Source organism: Ictalurus furcatus, chromosome 6, assembly GCF_023375685.1.
Source record: "Ictalurus furcatus strain D&B chromosome 6, Billie_1.0, whole genome shotgun sequence".
NCBI classification, from domain to species: Eukaryota; Metazoa; Chordata; class Actinopteri; order Siluriformes; family Ictaluridae; genus Ictalurus; species Ictalurus furcatus.
Genome location: NC_071260.1, coordinates 680,001 through 696,578, shown reverse-complemented (window position 1 = coordinate 696,578; position 16,578 = coordinate 680,001). Strand labels below are relative to the sequence as shown.

At 42.6% G+C, this 16,578-nt stretch overlaps 1 protein-coding gene across 1 annotated transcript in view; it reads right to left on the bottom strand.

Annotated features, from left to right (window-relative positions):
- Nucleotides 1-2,946, bottom strand: part of asic4a (acid-sensing (proton-gated) ion channel family member 4a) — a 50,416-nt gene extending 47,470 nt beyond the window's left edge. Inside the window, exon 1 of the mRNA XM_053626120.1 lies at nt 2,062-2,946. Within this exon, the coding sequence (XP_053482095.1) occupies nt 2,062-2,655 (594 nt within the window). The 5' untranslated portion in view covers nt 2,656-2,946. The remainder of the gene's footprint in view (nt 1-2,061) is intronic.
- Nucleotides 2,947-16,578: the final 13,632 nt, after the last annotated feature.

Below are 16,578 nucleotides of genomic sequence, written 5' to 3'. Positions count from 1 at the left end.
GTGTCATCAGTAGTGTGTTCCATAGGCGGCAAAACAGCTGACTAAACATCTGTCTGAACATCTGTCTGACTGAGAAACAAAATGCAGTACTGTTAAACGTTTACTCTGCGGCAGTTACGCTTCTCTTGGATTTAAAGATGAAGTACCTCAGGTTACACAAGAAAAATTTCACGCGAGATTCACGCACCTCCAGGGACACTAGGGACATGTCCCTACCAATATCCAGCAACTACTGAATTGTCCCTAGCAATCATTTTCATTTTTTTGTTTAACAAGGAAAAGTCTCACTGAGATTTTCTCTTTTACAACAGCGTCCTGGACGAGACAGGCAGCAGCACCATGTGTGGTACACAAACGGTTAACAGATCTCGTTCTGTACTACGAGTCCCGCCTCCTTAACCCACGTCGCTAATAAGGTTGGCGTTGCAGTGTCATGCTAACGTGTGAGAGGCTGTAGCTACATCCGGTTGTACGAAACACCAGAGCTCTGGCAACCAGATGCCCTTCATGTAAGCTACCGGTACGTGAGGAAGACACGTCCTTATACAGTTCTGTTCAGGACAAATCAGTCAGCAGAGGGAGAGGCGGGGTCACAGGTGAGGTGGAACAGTGGTGTCCGGGTGTGTTTGAAATGAGAGCTTCGAATGGGCACATGTCTCTGTGGACTGCTGTTATCCCCACCAATGTCCAAATCCAACCTACACCCTTGCATCAGTGCAGTACACACACACACACACACACACACACACACACACACACACACACACTGCATGTTACACCCCACTTCATGTTATACACACACACTGCATATTACACACACACTGCACATTACACACACTGCACATTACACACACTGCATGTTAAACACACTGCATGTTACACACACACACACTGCATATTACACACACTGCATGTTACACACACACTGCATATTACACACTCTGCACATTACACACACTGCATGTTACACACACACTGCACATTACACACTCTGCACATTACACACACTGCATATTACACACACACACTGCACATTACACACACTGCATGTTAAACACACTGCATGTTACACACACACTGCACATTACACACTCTGCACATTACACACACTGCATATTACACACACACTGCACATTACACACACTGCATGTTAAACACACTGCATGTTACACACACACACACTGCATATTACACACACTGCATGTTACACACACACTGCATATTACACACTCTGCACATTACACACACTGCATGTTACACACACACTGCATATTACACACTCTGCACATTACACACACTGCATGTTACACACACACACACTGCACGTTAAACACACTGCATGTTACACACACACACTGCATATTACACACTCTGCACGTTACACACACACACTGCACATTACACACACTGCACATTACACACACTGCACATTACACACACACTGCTTATTACACACACACACTGCATATTACACACACTGCACATTACACACACACTGCACATTACACACACACACACACACACACACACACACACTGCACATTACACACACTGCACATTACACACACACGCTGCACATTACACACACACACACACTGCACGTTACACACGCTGCACGTTACACACACTGCACGTTACACACACTGCACCACGGGTTTCTCAGTAAAGTGAATATAACTCGGCCGGACACACAGTGAAAGGGCTGTTCTTCGTTTATTCCAGTGAAGGAGACTACAGGCTCACACAGGGTTCCAGCTCGGTCATTACAGCGGATTAACCGAGTGAAACATCCCAAAAATTCAACCTTAACATGAGACCGCGTGTCAGCACACAATGTGGAGGTCACAGAGAGAGAGAGAGAGAGAGAGAGAGAGAGAGAGCAGGACGGCGACCACGCCCCTTGACCCCACATGACATCATCATAGCCGATCATTACAACACACTGCACGTTACACACACACACACCGCACTTCACACACTGCATGTTACACACACACACACACACACACACACACACACACACAACATTACTCAAGCGCACCGGAAACTTTCTGGACTCACCACGGAGAAGTCTCGCGCTGAGCAGTTGTGTCCACTGAAGTTGCAGCTCTTGAGCATGTCCTCGAGCTGGTGTCCGGTTCGGTTGAAGATGTCCTGCATGTCCGGTGCGGGGTACTGCAGATCAGCCGCGCGGTGGCCCTCGGTGTTTTTGGGCGGGAGGCCCGTCAGGTTGGCCAGGTGGTAGATGTCTGCGTCGGTGAGCGCGGAGAAGCGGAAGCGGTTCGTGTTGCAGATGGTCACAGCGGGGAAGAGCAGCTCGCGCGCGGCCTCCTCGCGCAGCGCCGTCACGTGCGCGCGCTGCAGGTACGACACGGCACACTGGGATGCCTGGTACAAGAAGAGCGCGAGCGACGCCAGCAGCGCCACGGCCCAGAGCGCGCGCCTCGCGCAGCCACCGCCGCCGCTGCCCGACACGCCGAACACGTGCTTCATCCCGTGCAGAGAGCACGAGCTCGCGAAACCGGCCAGGTCCTTTACCGGCGCGCGGCAGCTCTCCTCCAGCAGACTCGCGCGCTCTCCTCCATCCGCTCTGCCTCTCCGCTTCTCCTCCTCCTCAGAGAATTTAATCTTACAAACGAACTCGACCGGCATCATGTGCTCTGACTGAGGCTCGCGCGTCCGCAGGATCCGGGTGTGTGTGTGTGTGTGTTTTCCCTTCCCCGCGTGCGCGCAACAAGACTTCAACAGAAAGAGAAAGAGTGGAGAGAGAAAGAGAGAGACAGACAGAGACAGACAGACAGGCAGACAGACAGGTAGACAGAAATTGGGTGCTGGGGTCCGTGTGTTTAAGCCTCGGGATCTCGGGTTTCCCCGCGCGCTCCTCCTTTCCCCTCTGTGATCCTCGGACTGAGAAAACAACAAGACCTCAACAACTCCTAAAAGAGAGTGTGTGTATGTGTGTGTGTGAGAGAGAGAGGGGGGGAGGGGGGGGGGGGTGCTCTCTCTCTCTCTCTCTCTCTCTCTCTCTCTCTCTCTCTTGCACTATTCCAGTACCGGATCAGCGCGAGCTCTGATCCGTGCAGGTGCCACAAAACAAAACAAAATAATAAAAAATTATTTAAAAAGTTAGGCACGGGTATAACAGAGGCGCGAGCTGCTTAATTCAGGTGACTATTTGCTTCATTGTTTGGAGACAAAAGGCAGCGACAACATCTCTCTCTCTCTCTCTCTCTGTCTCTCACTCTCTCTCTGTCTCTCTCTCTCTCACTCTCTGTCTCTCTCACTCTCTCTCTCTCTCACTCTCTGTCTCTCTCTCTCTCTCACTCACACTCTCTGTCTCTCTCTCTCACTCTCTTTCTCTCTCTCTCTCTCTCTCTGTCTCTCTGCCTCTCTCTCTCTGTGTGTTTCTCTCTCTGTCTCTTTCTCTCTCTTTCTCTCTCTCTCTTTCTCTGTCTCTCTCTCTGTCTCTCTCCCTCTCTCTCTCTCCCTCTCTCTCTCCCTCTCTCTTTCCCTCTCTCTCTCTGCCTCACGCACGTGCTCTGTCCTGTCCCGTGTGTTAATGTTGCGTGCCAGTAATAACCCCGCTGTTATAAAGGTGTGTACACCTCACCCTGTCCTTGAAAATGAATATAAACGGTGAGGAACAGTTGCAGCACAGTGGACATCTCATCACTTCTCCACATTATTCCCTGAAACGAAACACTGCACTAACAGCAGCACATTCTCCCGCAGAAGTGTCAGGGTTCATATCTGAAGAGTAAAGATGGATCCTTGTGTGGAGATTTATATAAATATCATATATTATCCATATAAATCCACATATAAAGCCCAAATCTCAATCCCAAAAGTTCATCCTGCCAATGTAAACACCTTACTGCAGTAAGTTTACGGCAGTGTTTTGCTATCCAGGTTCTGGAAAAGCTCCTCCACACGAAACACGGGTCAGAACCAGGAACTGAAGGTGTAAATGTTCTAGCATTGTTAATGCCCCTGTCCTTCACACATAAAAAGTCATCAATACACGATTTCATCTCATTATTAGCAATCACGTCGGATTATTTGCTGCCAAATAGATTCCCAAGCGGATGATTTTGGACTAAGAGTCGTAATAAAAACACACAGAATGGTAAGAAGAAGTGAGAAGCGATGCTGGGGCTGATTTCTTCCTCACCTAGACTGTAGGTCCGTGCAGATAATCAGAGCCAGTCGTGTCAGGGTTTTTACTCTGGGTTTTTTACGGCGGGATTATTTACTCTATCACTCGTTTTTTTTTTCTTTTTCTCAAAAATATCTTTATATACCGTATAAAGCATGCAGAGTCCAATCAAAGTACACATTCCACAACAGGAGCGCACGTTTAATATGTTTTGATTAGAATGAAAGGGTTAGAAGTTTTCTGTTCATTCTGCTGAGAAGGTAACGGAGCTCACATAATCTTATTGGACCTGATGACTGAGGAGAGACGTTACAAGCTCTGTGAATTTCTTCCATCATTTCTCATCAATCTGGTGCAACTATGCAGCTGTTTCCTCCGTGTTCTCCTCACTAGGACTGTCAGATCATGTGACAGTGAATCTGTCTTGCCAGAGTGATCAGTGAGCATGAAATAGTGCGCTTCTTTGGGGTTCTGACACTTTTCGGTACTTCTAAGAATAAAAACCGGCTGTTGTGAACCCTCTTATTAATGTCTCTATTCTTCCGTTGTCAACTGCCAGTGCACCTTTTTACATGTAAGCGTACAGGAAGTGGCTGCGAGGTGGATGCCACTTTTAAAAATAAAACGTCTGTTGCCGATGTTTTCGGTCTCAGTAGTGCTTTAGAAAAAAAATTCATACGATCGACTTTTCAGAAAAGTGCAGAGTGACGTCAAGCTTTTTTTTTTTGGAACCTCATGACCAATCCCAACATGGAGGACAGAGTGCCACGGTCTTGTTTATGAGCAAATATAAGGAGAAATTCCACATCTTGAACTGAAAATATTTTCAATTTTCAAATATTGTAACTGAAAACAAAGTAAATATCGGCACACGATGTGACGTCCCGCTTTCAGTCGAGTCACACAAGCAGCTCAAATTCTACAGCGAAGGCAAACAACCTCCTGATCACCCACCTTTATTTCATCTGCATTACTGACCACAATAAATCTAATCTGGAGAGTCAATCTAATCTGGAGAGTCAATCTAATCTGGACATACTGTGAAAGGAGCATAAATGCCCTAAATGCATGAAAATAAAAGTTATTTTAAAAATCCGTCATTTTGATCTGGGTATTTTAAGAGAGGAATCGATCTTTTAGAGCTTGAAATGTTCTTTCTGTCGAGTCTGCTGAGAATGCATGCCTGGATGCGTGCCTTTAACAAGTTCTGTTGCCACAAATCTAATCACAAATAAAAGTTTGCAAATCGCTGGAATATTTGTTGCTCATTAACACTGTTGGTCTTTGGTTTGCTCATTACTGCCTTTACTTTGTTATTATCCATTTGTAACCCTTGAAAGTTTATTCTGTAGACTACCCAAGGAAGGATATAATGGTTTTGTAAAAATCACACTATTCCAGTTTTACATAATAAATTTAATAAATTGTTCTGTAGCAGGCAGGACCCTGGGACACATTGACAATGACATCAGTGTAAACAAGGACACGTTATTCAGCGAAGGGCTGTTTGTACGACAGGGGAGCGTTGACCATTACACACCGTAACCACAGATTCATTAGTGCTCCATCGGAGTTTTGGAAATATTGGAAAACAAAAGAACTGGCCTTGCTGTTCCAATATTTTCAGAGGGGACTGTATGTGAAACAAATTGTACATGGGTTCTCTTAGATGCTCAGGTGAAGCGGGGACAAGGGGTAAAGAATAGCGATGTTGTGTTATGACAACATGAAGTCCCCAGTAATCAGTTCAATCAGTAAACCCAAGAAAAACCAAAACCCTGTAGCTGCTGTCGACTTTGTTGTTCTCTTAATGATAGTTCCTGTCGTTTTTTATTCCCTTCTTGCTAGTTCCTGTCATTTTTTGTTCCCTTCTTGCTAGTTCCTGCCGTTTTTTATTCCCTTCTTGCTAGTTCCTGCCATTTTTTGTTCCCTTCTTGCTAGTTCCTGCCATTTTTTATTCCCTTCTTGCTAGTTCCTGCCGTTTTTTGTTCCCTTCTTGCTAGTTCCTGCCATTTTTTATTCCCTTCTTGCTAGTTCCTGCCGTTTTTTGTTCCCTTCTTGCTAGTTCCTGCCATTTTTTATTCCCTTCTTGCTAGTTCCTGCCGTTTTTTTATTCCCTTCTTGCTAGTTCCTGCCGTTTTTTATTCCCTTCTTGCTAGTTCCTGCCATTTTTTATTCCCTTCTTGCTAGTTCCTGCCGTTTTTTGTTCCCTTCTTGCTAGTTCCTGTCGTTTATTATTCTCTTCTTGCTAGTTCCTGTTGTTTTTGGTTCCCTTCTTGCTAGTTCCTGCCGTTTTTTGTTCCCTTCTTGCTAGTTCCTGTCGTTTTTGGTTCCCTTCTTGCTAGTTCCTGCCGTTTTTGTTCCCTTCTTGCTAGTTCCTGTCGTTTTTTGTTCCCTTCTTGCTAGTTCCTGTCGTTTTTTGTTCCCTTCTTGCTAGTTCCTGCCGTTTTTTGTTCCCTTCTTGCTAGTTCCTGTCTTTATTATTCCCTTCTTGCTAGTTCCTGTCTTTATTATTCCCTTCTTGCTAGTTCCTGTCGTTTTTTATTCCCTTCTTGCTAGTTCCTGTCGTTTTTTATTCCCTTCTTGCTAGTTCCTGTCATTTATTATTCCCTTCTTGCTAGTTCCTGTCGTTTTTTGTTCCCTTCTTGCTAGTTCCTGCCATTTTTTATTCCCTTTTTGCTAGTTCCTGCCGTTTTTTGTTCCCTTCTTGCTAGTTCCTGCCATTTTTTATTCCCTTCTTGCTAGTTCCTGCCGTTTTTTTATTCCCTTCTTGCTAGTTCCTGCCGTTTTTTGTTCCCTTCTTGCTAGTTCCTGCCATTTTTTATTCCCTTCTTGCTAGTTCCTGCCGTTTTTTGTTCCCTTCTTGCTAGTTCCTGTCGTTTATTGTTCTCTTCTTGCTAGTTCCTGTCGTTTTTGGTTCCCTTCTTGCTAGTTCCTGCCGTTTTTTGTTCCCTTCTTGCTAGTTCCTGTCGTTTTTGGTTCCCTTCTTGCTAGTTCCTGCCGTTTTTGTTCCCTTCTTGCTAGTTCCTGTCGTTTTTTGTTCCCTTCTTGCTAGTTCCTGCCGTTTTTTGTTCCCTTCTTGCTAGTTCCTGTCTTTATTATTCCCTTCTTGCTAGTTCCTGTCTTTATTATTCCCTTCTTGCTAGTTCCTGTCGTTTTTTATTCCCTTCTTGCTAGTTCCTGTCGTTTTTTATTCCCTTCTTGCTAGTTCCTGCCGTTTTTTGTTCCCTTCTTGCTAGTTCCTGTCGTTTATTATTCCCTTCTTGCTAGTTCCTGTCGTTTTTTATTCCCTTCTTGCTAGTTCCTGCCGTTTTTTGTTCCCTTCTTGCTAGTTCCTGCCGTTTTTTATTCCCTTCTTGCTAGTTCCTGCCGTTTTTTATTCCCTTCTTGCTAGTTCCTGCCGTTTTTTGTTCCCTTCTTGCTAGTTCCTGCCGTTTTTGGTTCCCTTCTTGCTAGTTCCTGCCGTTTTTTATTCCCTTCTTGCTAGTTCCTGTCGTTTATTATTCCCTTCTTGCTAGTTCCTGTCGTTTTTTATTCCCTTCTTGCTAGTTCCTGTCGTTTATTATTCCCTTCTTGCTAGTTCCTGCCGTTTTTTATTCCCTTCTTGCTAGTTCCTGTCGTTTATTATTCCCTTCTTGCTAGTTCCTGCCGTTTTTTGTTCCCTTCTTGCTAGTTCCTGCCGTTTTTTATTCCCTTCTTGCTAGTTCCTGTCGTTTATTATTCCCTTCTTGCTAGTTCCTGTTGGAATGTGTTTCAAGTTTTGGCAGAAGATATGAGTTACCCATTATTTGGCCTTCATTAGCACAAGCTTGGTGTGTTGTGCTGTAAATGTAGGTAAGAGTATTTTAACTCAGGCAGGAGGTGTAGCTGATGGGAACGTTATCCGAGCTCTCAGTGTGTGAGCGTCTAAACGTTGAATAAGATGCAGTTTATCACAGGCAGGATTACACCGGCGAGGAGTAACGCGGCTGTAGTTATGAAAGCACCACCTTCTGTTGCAGGATTTCTGCATTGTTTAGGCAGTGTAGAGGCTGTAGTCAGGTGTTAATGCAAAGCTGAAAAGAAAAACCTTTAGCAAGTGTTCAATACACAGAATCAAAGCTAATCCTACAGTACTATAGAGTAAACTACAGGTGTCAAACACAAAGACAGCTCACTGCCGTGCTTCATTTCACCCTCACAGACCAAATAATAAAAATAATAATAATACTGAGTTTGTTTGTAGTACACTATTATACCCAGCATGTTCATCTCGGAGCAGTAGAATCCACACCATAAGTGTGCAGCACCCATACATCCAATCCAGTCTGGGATCTGGAGACAGTGTGCTGATTGTTTACTCCTGATGCACTGTCTTTCACATTTAGAAACATGATTACATCATTAAAGGAATTGATTTGAGTTAGAGAAAGATTGATTGTAGGCTTGAGATGCGCTGTGATGAATAGAAGGTCCTCTAAATTGGGTCAGTAATGACCTGTAATGGCCTTTTAAATGCTCAGCCCATTAAGTGCTCAACAGTGTTATTGCGGTTGAACTGAGTTTGAACTTTAATCTTCTCCTGAACACTTTCTCAGTTTCCTGTTGGAACACATATATTCGTGCAGGTCAGTGACCTTTCGCCAAAAGCAGTGTTTAAAAGACCTTTAGAGCAAAACAGCATTTACAGGTGAATTAAACAGCTTTCAGTTTGAAGGTCACGGAGCCGAAGTTAAAGAAACGGACGAGGAAATGACTCCACATGACCCCACATGACTCCACATGACTCTACATGACCCCACATGACTCCACATGCCGAAGTGTCCTTGGGCAAGACACTGAACCCCAAGTTGCTCCCGATGGCAAGTTAGCGCCTTGCGTGGCAGCTCTGCTACCACTGGTGTGTGTGTGTGAATGGGTGAATGAGACACAGTGTAAAGTGCTTTGGATAAAAGCGCTATATAAGTGCGCCATTTACCATTATTCATTTATAGTTACATTTAATGTTGGTGAAACAAGTCAGTTCCTGTTCTCACTTTTATTACAGCAGCTGTAAACATGTAAACATGCTAATCATGATATACCCTGATTATTGTCAAATTTAAAAAAAAAAAAAAAAAAAGAAACAACTATTAAAAAAGACTGAAATTATCCCCTCATGGTCCATTAAACGCACTGCATGTTTTTATTTCTTTGGCATATTTTAGATGAAAGGTGCTCATCTCTGTAAATCATGTTGCTATTTCAATGGCTGAAGCAGACAGAGAGGCATTAAATTAAAAAGCCTTCAGAGAAACTACAAAAAGGATATTAAATATTTTCCTGAGACCGCTCCTGTAAACAGATACCAAGGTGCATTTATTACTCCGGATATTTTATTGAAATTACCAGCAAACAGAACTCAAATGACTGTTTTATATCTGGTATCTGTTTTATATTTCAGCATTTCATTACATGGACATGGTGCATGATGTTTCTTATTTTAACCCTCACCTGCAAAAACTCCCTGGTGAGGTGTGTATAACTGGAGTTTCACGGGTTGGGGTTAGGGTTAGGGTGGGCACACCAAGACGTTCACACACACACGAACAGTAGGATGTACATTTTTATTCAGGCTGTAGTATGAACCATCAATAAAGTTTGACTAAGAGGTCACAAAAGAGGGAGAAATTAATAATAAAGAAAAAAACACAATATAAGAACTTGCTAGGCTTAAAAAAAAAAATTAGGGCACAAGATAATAAAGAAATAATCATACAAGAAGTATAAAACAAGAAGAAACTGGACTAAGCCTTGGTAGATTAAACATCAAGTGTTTATGGAAAAGCTCTGAGAATAAGGAGTAAATTAATTGATGTAGGCACATGGAGTTGGATCCATGTCAGGGCTGTAGACCATAGACAGGGAACAAAGACACCCAACCATGGTTAGAGACAAAGGGGAAAGACTTGGGGCCTGTTTTACTTAGGTTCATGGCTTGGGTCTGACTCTCAGAAGGTTCATGGCTTGGATCTGACTCTCAGAAGGTTCATGGCTTGGATCTGACTCTCAGAAGGTTCAGGTCCTGGATCTGACACTCAGGAAGGCTAACAGACTGAATCTGACACTCAGGAAGGTGAAGGAGGTGTAAGAACACCTCATTGGACTGCGATACTCCTCCTGGTTGGCAGGGGGCGCCTCTCTCCAGACTCATGCTGAACTTTGCTACTCATTAGGCCTGATTTGGTACACCTGGGTTTTCCCCTTTTTAAACAGCCCTGGACTAAGCCTTGATGCTCATTTTTTATTTATTTTATTTATTTATTTATTTATTTAAAAAATAAAGCCAATGTTACCTGTGGCCTGCTGCAAGCGAAGTCTGTGCAGATCAGGATTTTGGGCTCTCGAGTCTGTTTGCTTTTCTTTTTATTTCTTTAATAGTTGTTCTTTTGGTCAGTAAAGATTCTATTATGGATCATCTCTGCCTCTGCTCTTGGGTTCATTAGTTGGGGAATGGCTCTGCCAGTAAACTAAGTGGCTTTGTACATGATAGACCCAGGTTTGATTCCCACCTATGACAGCCTCGTTACAGGAGGCTTTTATGCTGGCAGTTTAGTCTAAACAATGTGAAAGTTATCCCGTAGACAAGGAAGTGCGCCTCTGTGTTGAATCCAAGACTACCTGTAGGAGGTGCTCTGACTTCTGTTGGACCTTTAGTGTTTTAGCTGATGATGACATCGTTAGTTTCCTGCATGAGTGGCAGGGGGAGGTGGTGTACAGAAGAGGTCCACTGCTGCACATAATGACCCCCAAACACATTTTTTTAAAAGTCATGATGTGCGCTCCATGTGCGTTTGTGATGACGTATGATGAACGCAAAAGCACCAGGGTTCGATAGAATCAATTGAGTCTGAAACCAGACCAACACTGCAGGGGGGTGGAAACAATCACGCTCAGATTAGGACCACAGAAAACATGCCCAGTGTGAAAGCCCCCTTAGTGAGGGTCTGAGGACCCAGTTTGAAATTGGGAAATGTTCTGAGACTAGCTGTGACACTCTAGAAAGCTCAGTAGCTGGATCTGCTGCTAGGGGTTCAGTTGTCAGGCTCATGGAACATTCAGGCACTGGCTCAGGTGTTAAATAAGTCTCAGGGGCTGGGTGTGGTGATGGTAAAGTATTGCTGGTGCCAATATGACCGTGCCTTAAAGATGTTCTTTAATGGAGACAACATGCAGATGAACAGGAGATCCAGCATTAACATTTTATTATATTTTATCAGCACTGAAGGTTATTTTTCATATACTCAAGAAATAACACACATTCCAGACATACAGAGGACTAAAAGGTTTTCATCCAAATGCACTTTTAGTATTTGATGGTGTACAGTTTTTTTGGCTGAAAAAAAAAAAAATCAAAAGGTCTGTTTGTTTCTTTTTCTCCTTTGAGTGCCTTAATAAAGAAAGAAAAGGGGGAAAAAAAACTTTGCCGTCAAAAGCGATTGGCAGAAAAGCTAAAGGTCAGAGCCCGATTCCTTTACAAATGAAAATTGTAATCAATATCTATTCATCTGCCCACTTTCTACAAGTTCTACAATAATACAGTCCCTGTAAATAATAAAATAATACTACTACCATGTTTACCACTTTCTACAAATAAATAAATGAATTATTATTATTACTATTACTACTAATAATAATAACAGACATAATGATTAACAACAGCAAATCTCTGGGTTTATAAGCAGCGTATGTTTGATGTCTTAATGTATAGTTGGGGGGGGAGCTCCTTTAAAGCACAGATGGTGGTGTGTCCTAGCTCACAGGTTTAATAACTCCGAAACAGATGCATGAGGAAGAACTGACCCTCATCATCCTCACATGCAAACAAATCCTCCTCCTGGCACTTACTTAATTCATAGCTCTTATAAATTGGAGTAGAGGAATAAAACTTTAGAGGCAGGTGAAGATTAAATATTTCAATTGGCCCAGTGGACTAAGAGTAAATTTAGTGTATAGTAGGTGTATAATGCACTATATCACTTTTAAAACTGATGACTTCCTGCTTTCTGCCTCCACACACAAATAAACTGTGCATAGTCTGCTGGGATGAAGTACATCTCACTAATGATACAGTAGAATAAAAACCTCCTCATGACTTTTCATAGCACAAATTACAACACACGCAATAAATGAAGTGCAGCATTATTAATGTACGTTGGCTATGTGAGGAAGTATGGGTGCTGTCCCGGCCGGTGACCTCGGAGTCACATGATAACTAACTAACTAACTAAATGTTCTTTAATAAATAACCATTGTGTTATAATAGGAATAAAACACTTGGGGATGTGGTGTTATAGGAAAATAATCAAATTCAGGGTGGTAACAGTAACTCCACCTCATAACACCACCCTGTCATTGATTATTTTACTGTACCAGCACAACACACTGTCTTTTATTCCTTTCTTTGCAAATAAAAGTAGGTAAATAAAGCAATAAATCAAATACAGAGGGAAAATGTACAATAATTTTCTTCATATTAAAGGATAAAAGAGTTCAAAAGCAGGTTAAGGTGAAGTAAAAAGCAGTCACTTCCTGTTTCTCTCTCTCTCTCACACACACACTCTCACACACACACACACACACACACACACACACACACACACACAGAGGGAAAGTGCTGAGTTAGCATTTCTGTGGTTAGCACTGATGAAAGAGGAGCGTTCGTGAGGAAACAGTGTCCTGACACTACGGATTAAGAGAAGAATAAATCATGAAATGCTGCTGTATCATCTCTGCTTTAATCAATCGCACCTGATCAATAATTCTGTCAATATCCCGTCTGATATGAAGGAGACGCAGGAAGACACCCGCTAGCCTTATTAGCATCAGCATTGTGGCTAATGGCAAAGCTAAAGACACTTTCATAGATTAATATTACATTAGGGACACACTGAATGGATGAGGAGGAGGGTGTAGAGAGCTCCAGATGTCACTAAAACATCACTGTAAGCATGTTTCCTGTAAGAGTGATCTCCTTGTTGTTCCCTTCCTCCCCTGGTTCAGCAAGTGGCCGCTGTGATGAAGGTGTTATGAATATTTGGGCATGGAGAGAAAGTTGATGATGAGATGTTAAAAAAGTACTGAAACAGAGGGCAAGTTATTATAGCGTGCCTTCACACAATAGAACTTTTTCAGACAATTATGGAAAAAATGTGTTAAAATCCACTGCCTTAAAAAAAAAAAAGAAGAAAAACAGAAGGTCTTAGCAGTACAACGCTCCCAGTCAGACACGAAATAAAGAACAGCATCTCAAAGGTGCGCAGGTTCAAAAAAATCACCCATGCAGAAGAGCGAGAATAAAGGTTCGACTATTCTAAATGAAAAAGACTGGAGTCAGCTAATGTGCTTTAGCTTTCATCAGTTAGAAGAAAAAAAAATCACAAAGAGCTTCATTATGACGAGGAGAGGAGAAAATAACAGGCGTTTTGTTAAAAATGGTATTTCTGAACCTGCATTAACGCCGGGCTTTCTGACGGCCGCCAGCGTTAATTAGATGAGCAGCATGCAGAATGCTGAGTGACCTTTACCGCTGCGGTTCCTTCACCCCCAGACTGGGACATTTAGTCATTGCTGTGACCAAATTATCTTTCTGCTTCTACCTGCTGTGTCAGAAAATGGAGCTTAATTAGAACATGAGTGGATAAAAGAGGAAAAGAGAGAAAAAACAGAGTCAGTCATGACCAGGTTATCAGCTCCTCACTCTCTCATTCAGCAGGAAGTGCAGCCAGCTCTGAGAGGAAGAAGACGAGTTCAGAGGAAAGTCGCACACCAGGTGAAATGCTGACGAAGACCTTGCACATCGAGTTGACCCAAGAGTGCAAACACAGCGAGTGAGTGGGGATTTACTTCGTCCTCTTGCTGTTCTTTTATCAAGACAAATGTTTCGCTCAGAAAACACAATGCATCAGAGTATAGAAAATATGTTAGATATAATCCGGTTTGGGGAGTAACAGAGTACACATAACGCTGTTAAGTAATCAGGATGGTGACTGTAATCCGTTACAGTTACACCAGAAATCAAAGTCAGCAGATTACAGGAACATTTTGCAAAACAAAAAAAAATCAGGATTATAATATTTTTTTTCATTTGAAACCAAAGAAATTAAACGTTTTGACAGAACACAGTATAGACGTCTGCTTGATTATAGTTCTGGTTCTCTCTCGCCAGTCGTGACTCACGTCAGCGACCTCCTGGTGCATGTTAATTTGGTAGAAATGAACACAAATTGTTCTCATGAGATGCGTTTGTTAGGGTGACCCTATGTTTTCCCAGACATGTCCTCGTTTTCAGACCTTAAAAAAGCACCTAAATTTGAGAAAAAGTCCGGGATTCGGATTTAGTTTCATTATGATGTGCTTATGGTCTAATACTGCATCGTGTGTGTGTGTGTGTGTGTGTGTGTGTGTGTGTGTGTGTGTGTGTGTGTGTGTGTGTGTGTGCACGTTTTTGCATTTCTTTAACCCCTCTCAGTAATTTATTCAAACACACACACTCTCTCTACACACACTTTCTCTCTGATCTGTTCCAGTTTAGTTTGTTCTTTTGTTCCCTGTTGGCTTGTTTAAATGCAGATGCTACATGTTATGAAAATAAAGACAGTTGACTTTTGGGAAAATGTTGTTTTTTGGTGTGTGTGTGTGTGTGTGTATGTGTATGAGAGAGAGAGAGAGAGAGAGAGAGAGAGAGAGAGAGAGAGAGAGATTTTGTGTTGAAAATGGCAGGTTGTGTGTTATTGTACCCATCGCAGAACTGGGATACGCTGCTTCATCTTGAACCCAGGTTTTATATCATATAAACAGAACAGACTTTCAAGGACAGGTGTGACTTATAGTTTTGCATATAATCTGAGATTCAGGATTTTCCCTTCATTTTAATCAGGTCCCAACTAACTCGTAACTTGCCGCATGTTGGAATGAACTTCCAACCTCAATCTGGACAGGAGAACCTGTCACTGTCTTCAGAAAACGGCTGAAGACCTACATCTTCCGTGAACACTGACTAACTTCTTGTTACTAATTTGTATCTCATGAGAATCTTAACCAGCAGGTTACGCTAATGTAATGTACTCTAATGGAGGGTTGAATGATGTGCTATCTGTGTTTTTGAGGTACATGCCTTCATACATTTAAAGGGGTGAAAGTACCATGTGTTAAAATCCAGACTGTCCCCTGAAGGCTGAAAGACAGGACCTGCTGTAATTCAGTGGAATGCTAAATAGCATGCTAATGAGTGCTAATGTATCAGATGTGCTGAATGAGTGTTAATGTATTGTGCCTGACCCAGTCACTCAATAAGGGCAGGAGGTCCATTCTGAAGGATGGGCAGGGATGAGTGAGCATTTCACTGTGCAGATGTGAGGGGTAGAGTAATGTGATGTCTGATGTCTACCCATCACAGGTAACTTTGTAGGAAAGTAATGTTTTACACTATTGATCAAAGGCATCTGATTCTCTCTAAGCCAACCAAGGGGGAAGGGAAAAGTTTGTTTTAGTAGTTTGTTTAATCTGATTCTTATATTATGTGTCATGGTAAATAAATGACCATGTTTGTACTTTTTTTTTTTTTTTTTTAAATCTTTTTTCCATCCATCTTCTACCGCTTACTCCTTTTCAGGGTCACGGGGAACCTGGAGCCTATCCCAAGGAGCATCGGGCACGAGGCGGGGTACACCCTGGACAGGGTGCCAATCCAAATGTTAAAAACATTTTAATCATTCATCATGATTGGCTATCCCCATAACTGACAGACTCACCTGCTCATTAATGTTGAAGTGACTTTGTCAAGTATGGAGGATCTTATCAGCCACGCTGGGTGATGACCACAATTTGCAAGTCTGACTTGTTAGTTGTTAGGGTAAGTCAAACACCTACAGAAGAATTTTCAGAACAAAACACAGTGAGAGCTTGGGGCATTTCAAACACGCAAATAACAACTGGGCTAATGCTAAACCTAGCCTAAAATCCCAAAATAACATTTTGGCACCACTTTTTTTTTCAAAAGCAAACCCAGTGGAGCCCTGGAATGTCTCAAAGACCTGTGGAAAAATCCTATCAAACAAAACCCACTGCAGGCCAGGGGGACTTGGACTTAAACTCTCATAGAATCTGTAATAGTACTCTTGGGCATTTCAAACAGCTGCAGAAAAATTAGGTCAAATGAAACCCCACCAGAAGCCAGAGGCACTGTGTATGAATTTAACTTATTATTATCAAAACATTTTTATAGCAATTCATGTGGAATTTTTACTTGGCACAGTGATTCACAGATGTGGTGCCACCATCTTTACATAAGAGTTGGCTTAATAGAAGTATCCATTTGCCCATTTTCTGTACTGCTTATCCTACCCAGGGTCGAGGGGAGTCTGGAGTCTATCCCAGGGGACTTGGTGCACAAGGTGTGGGAC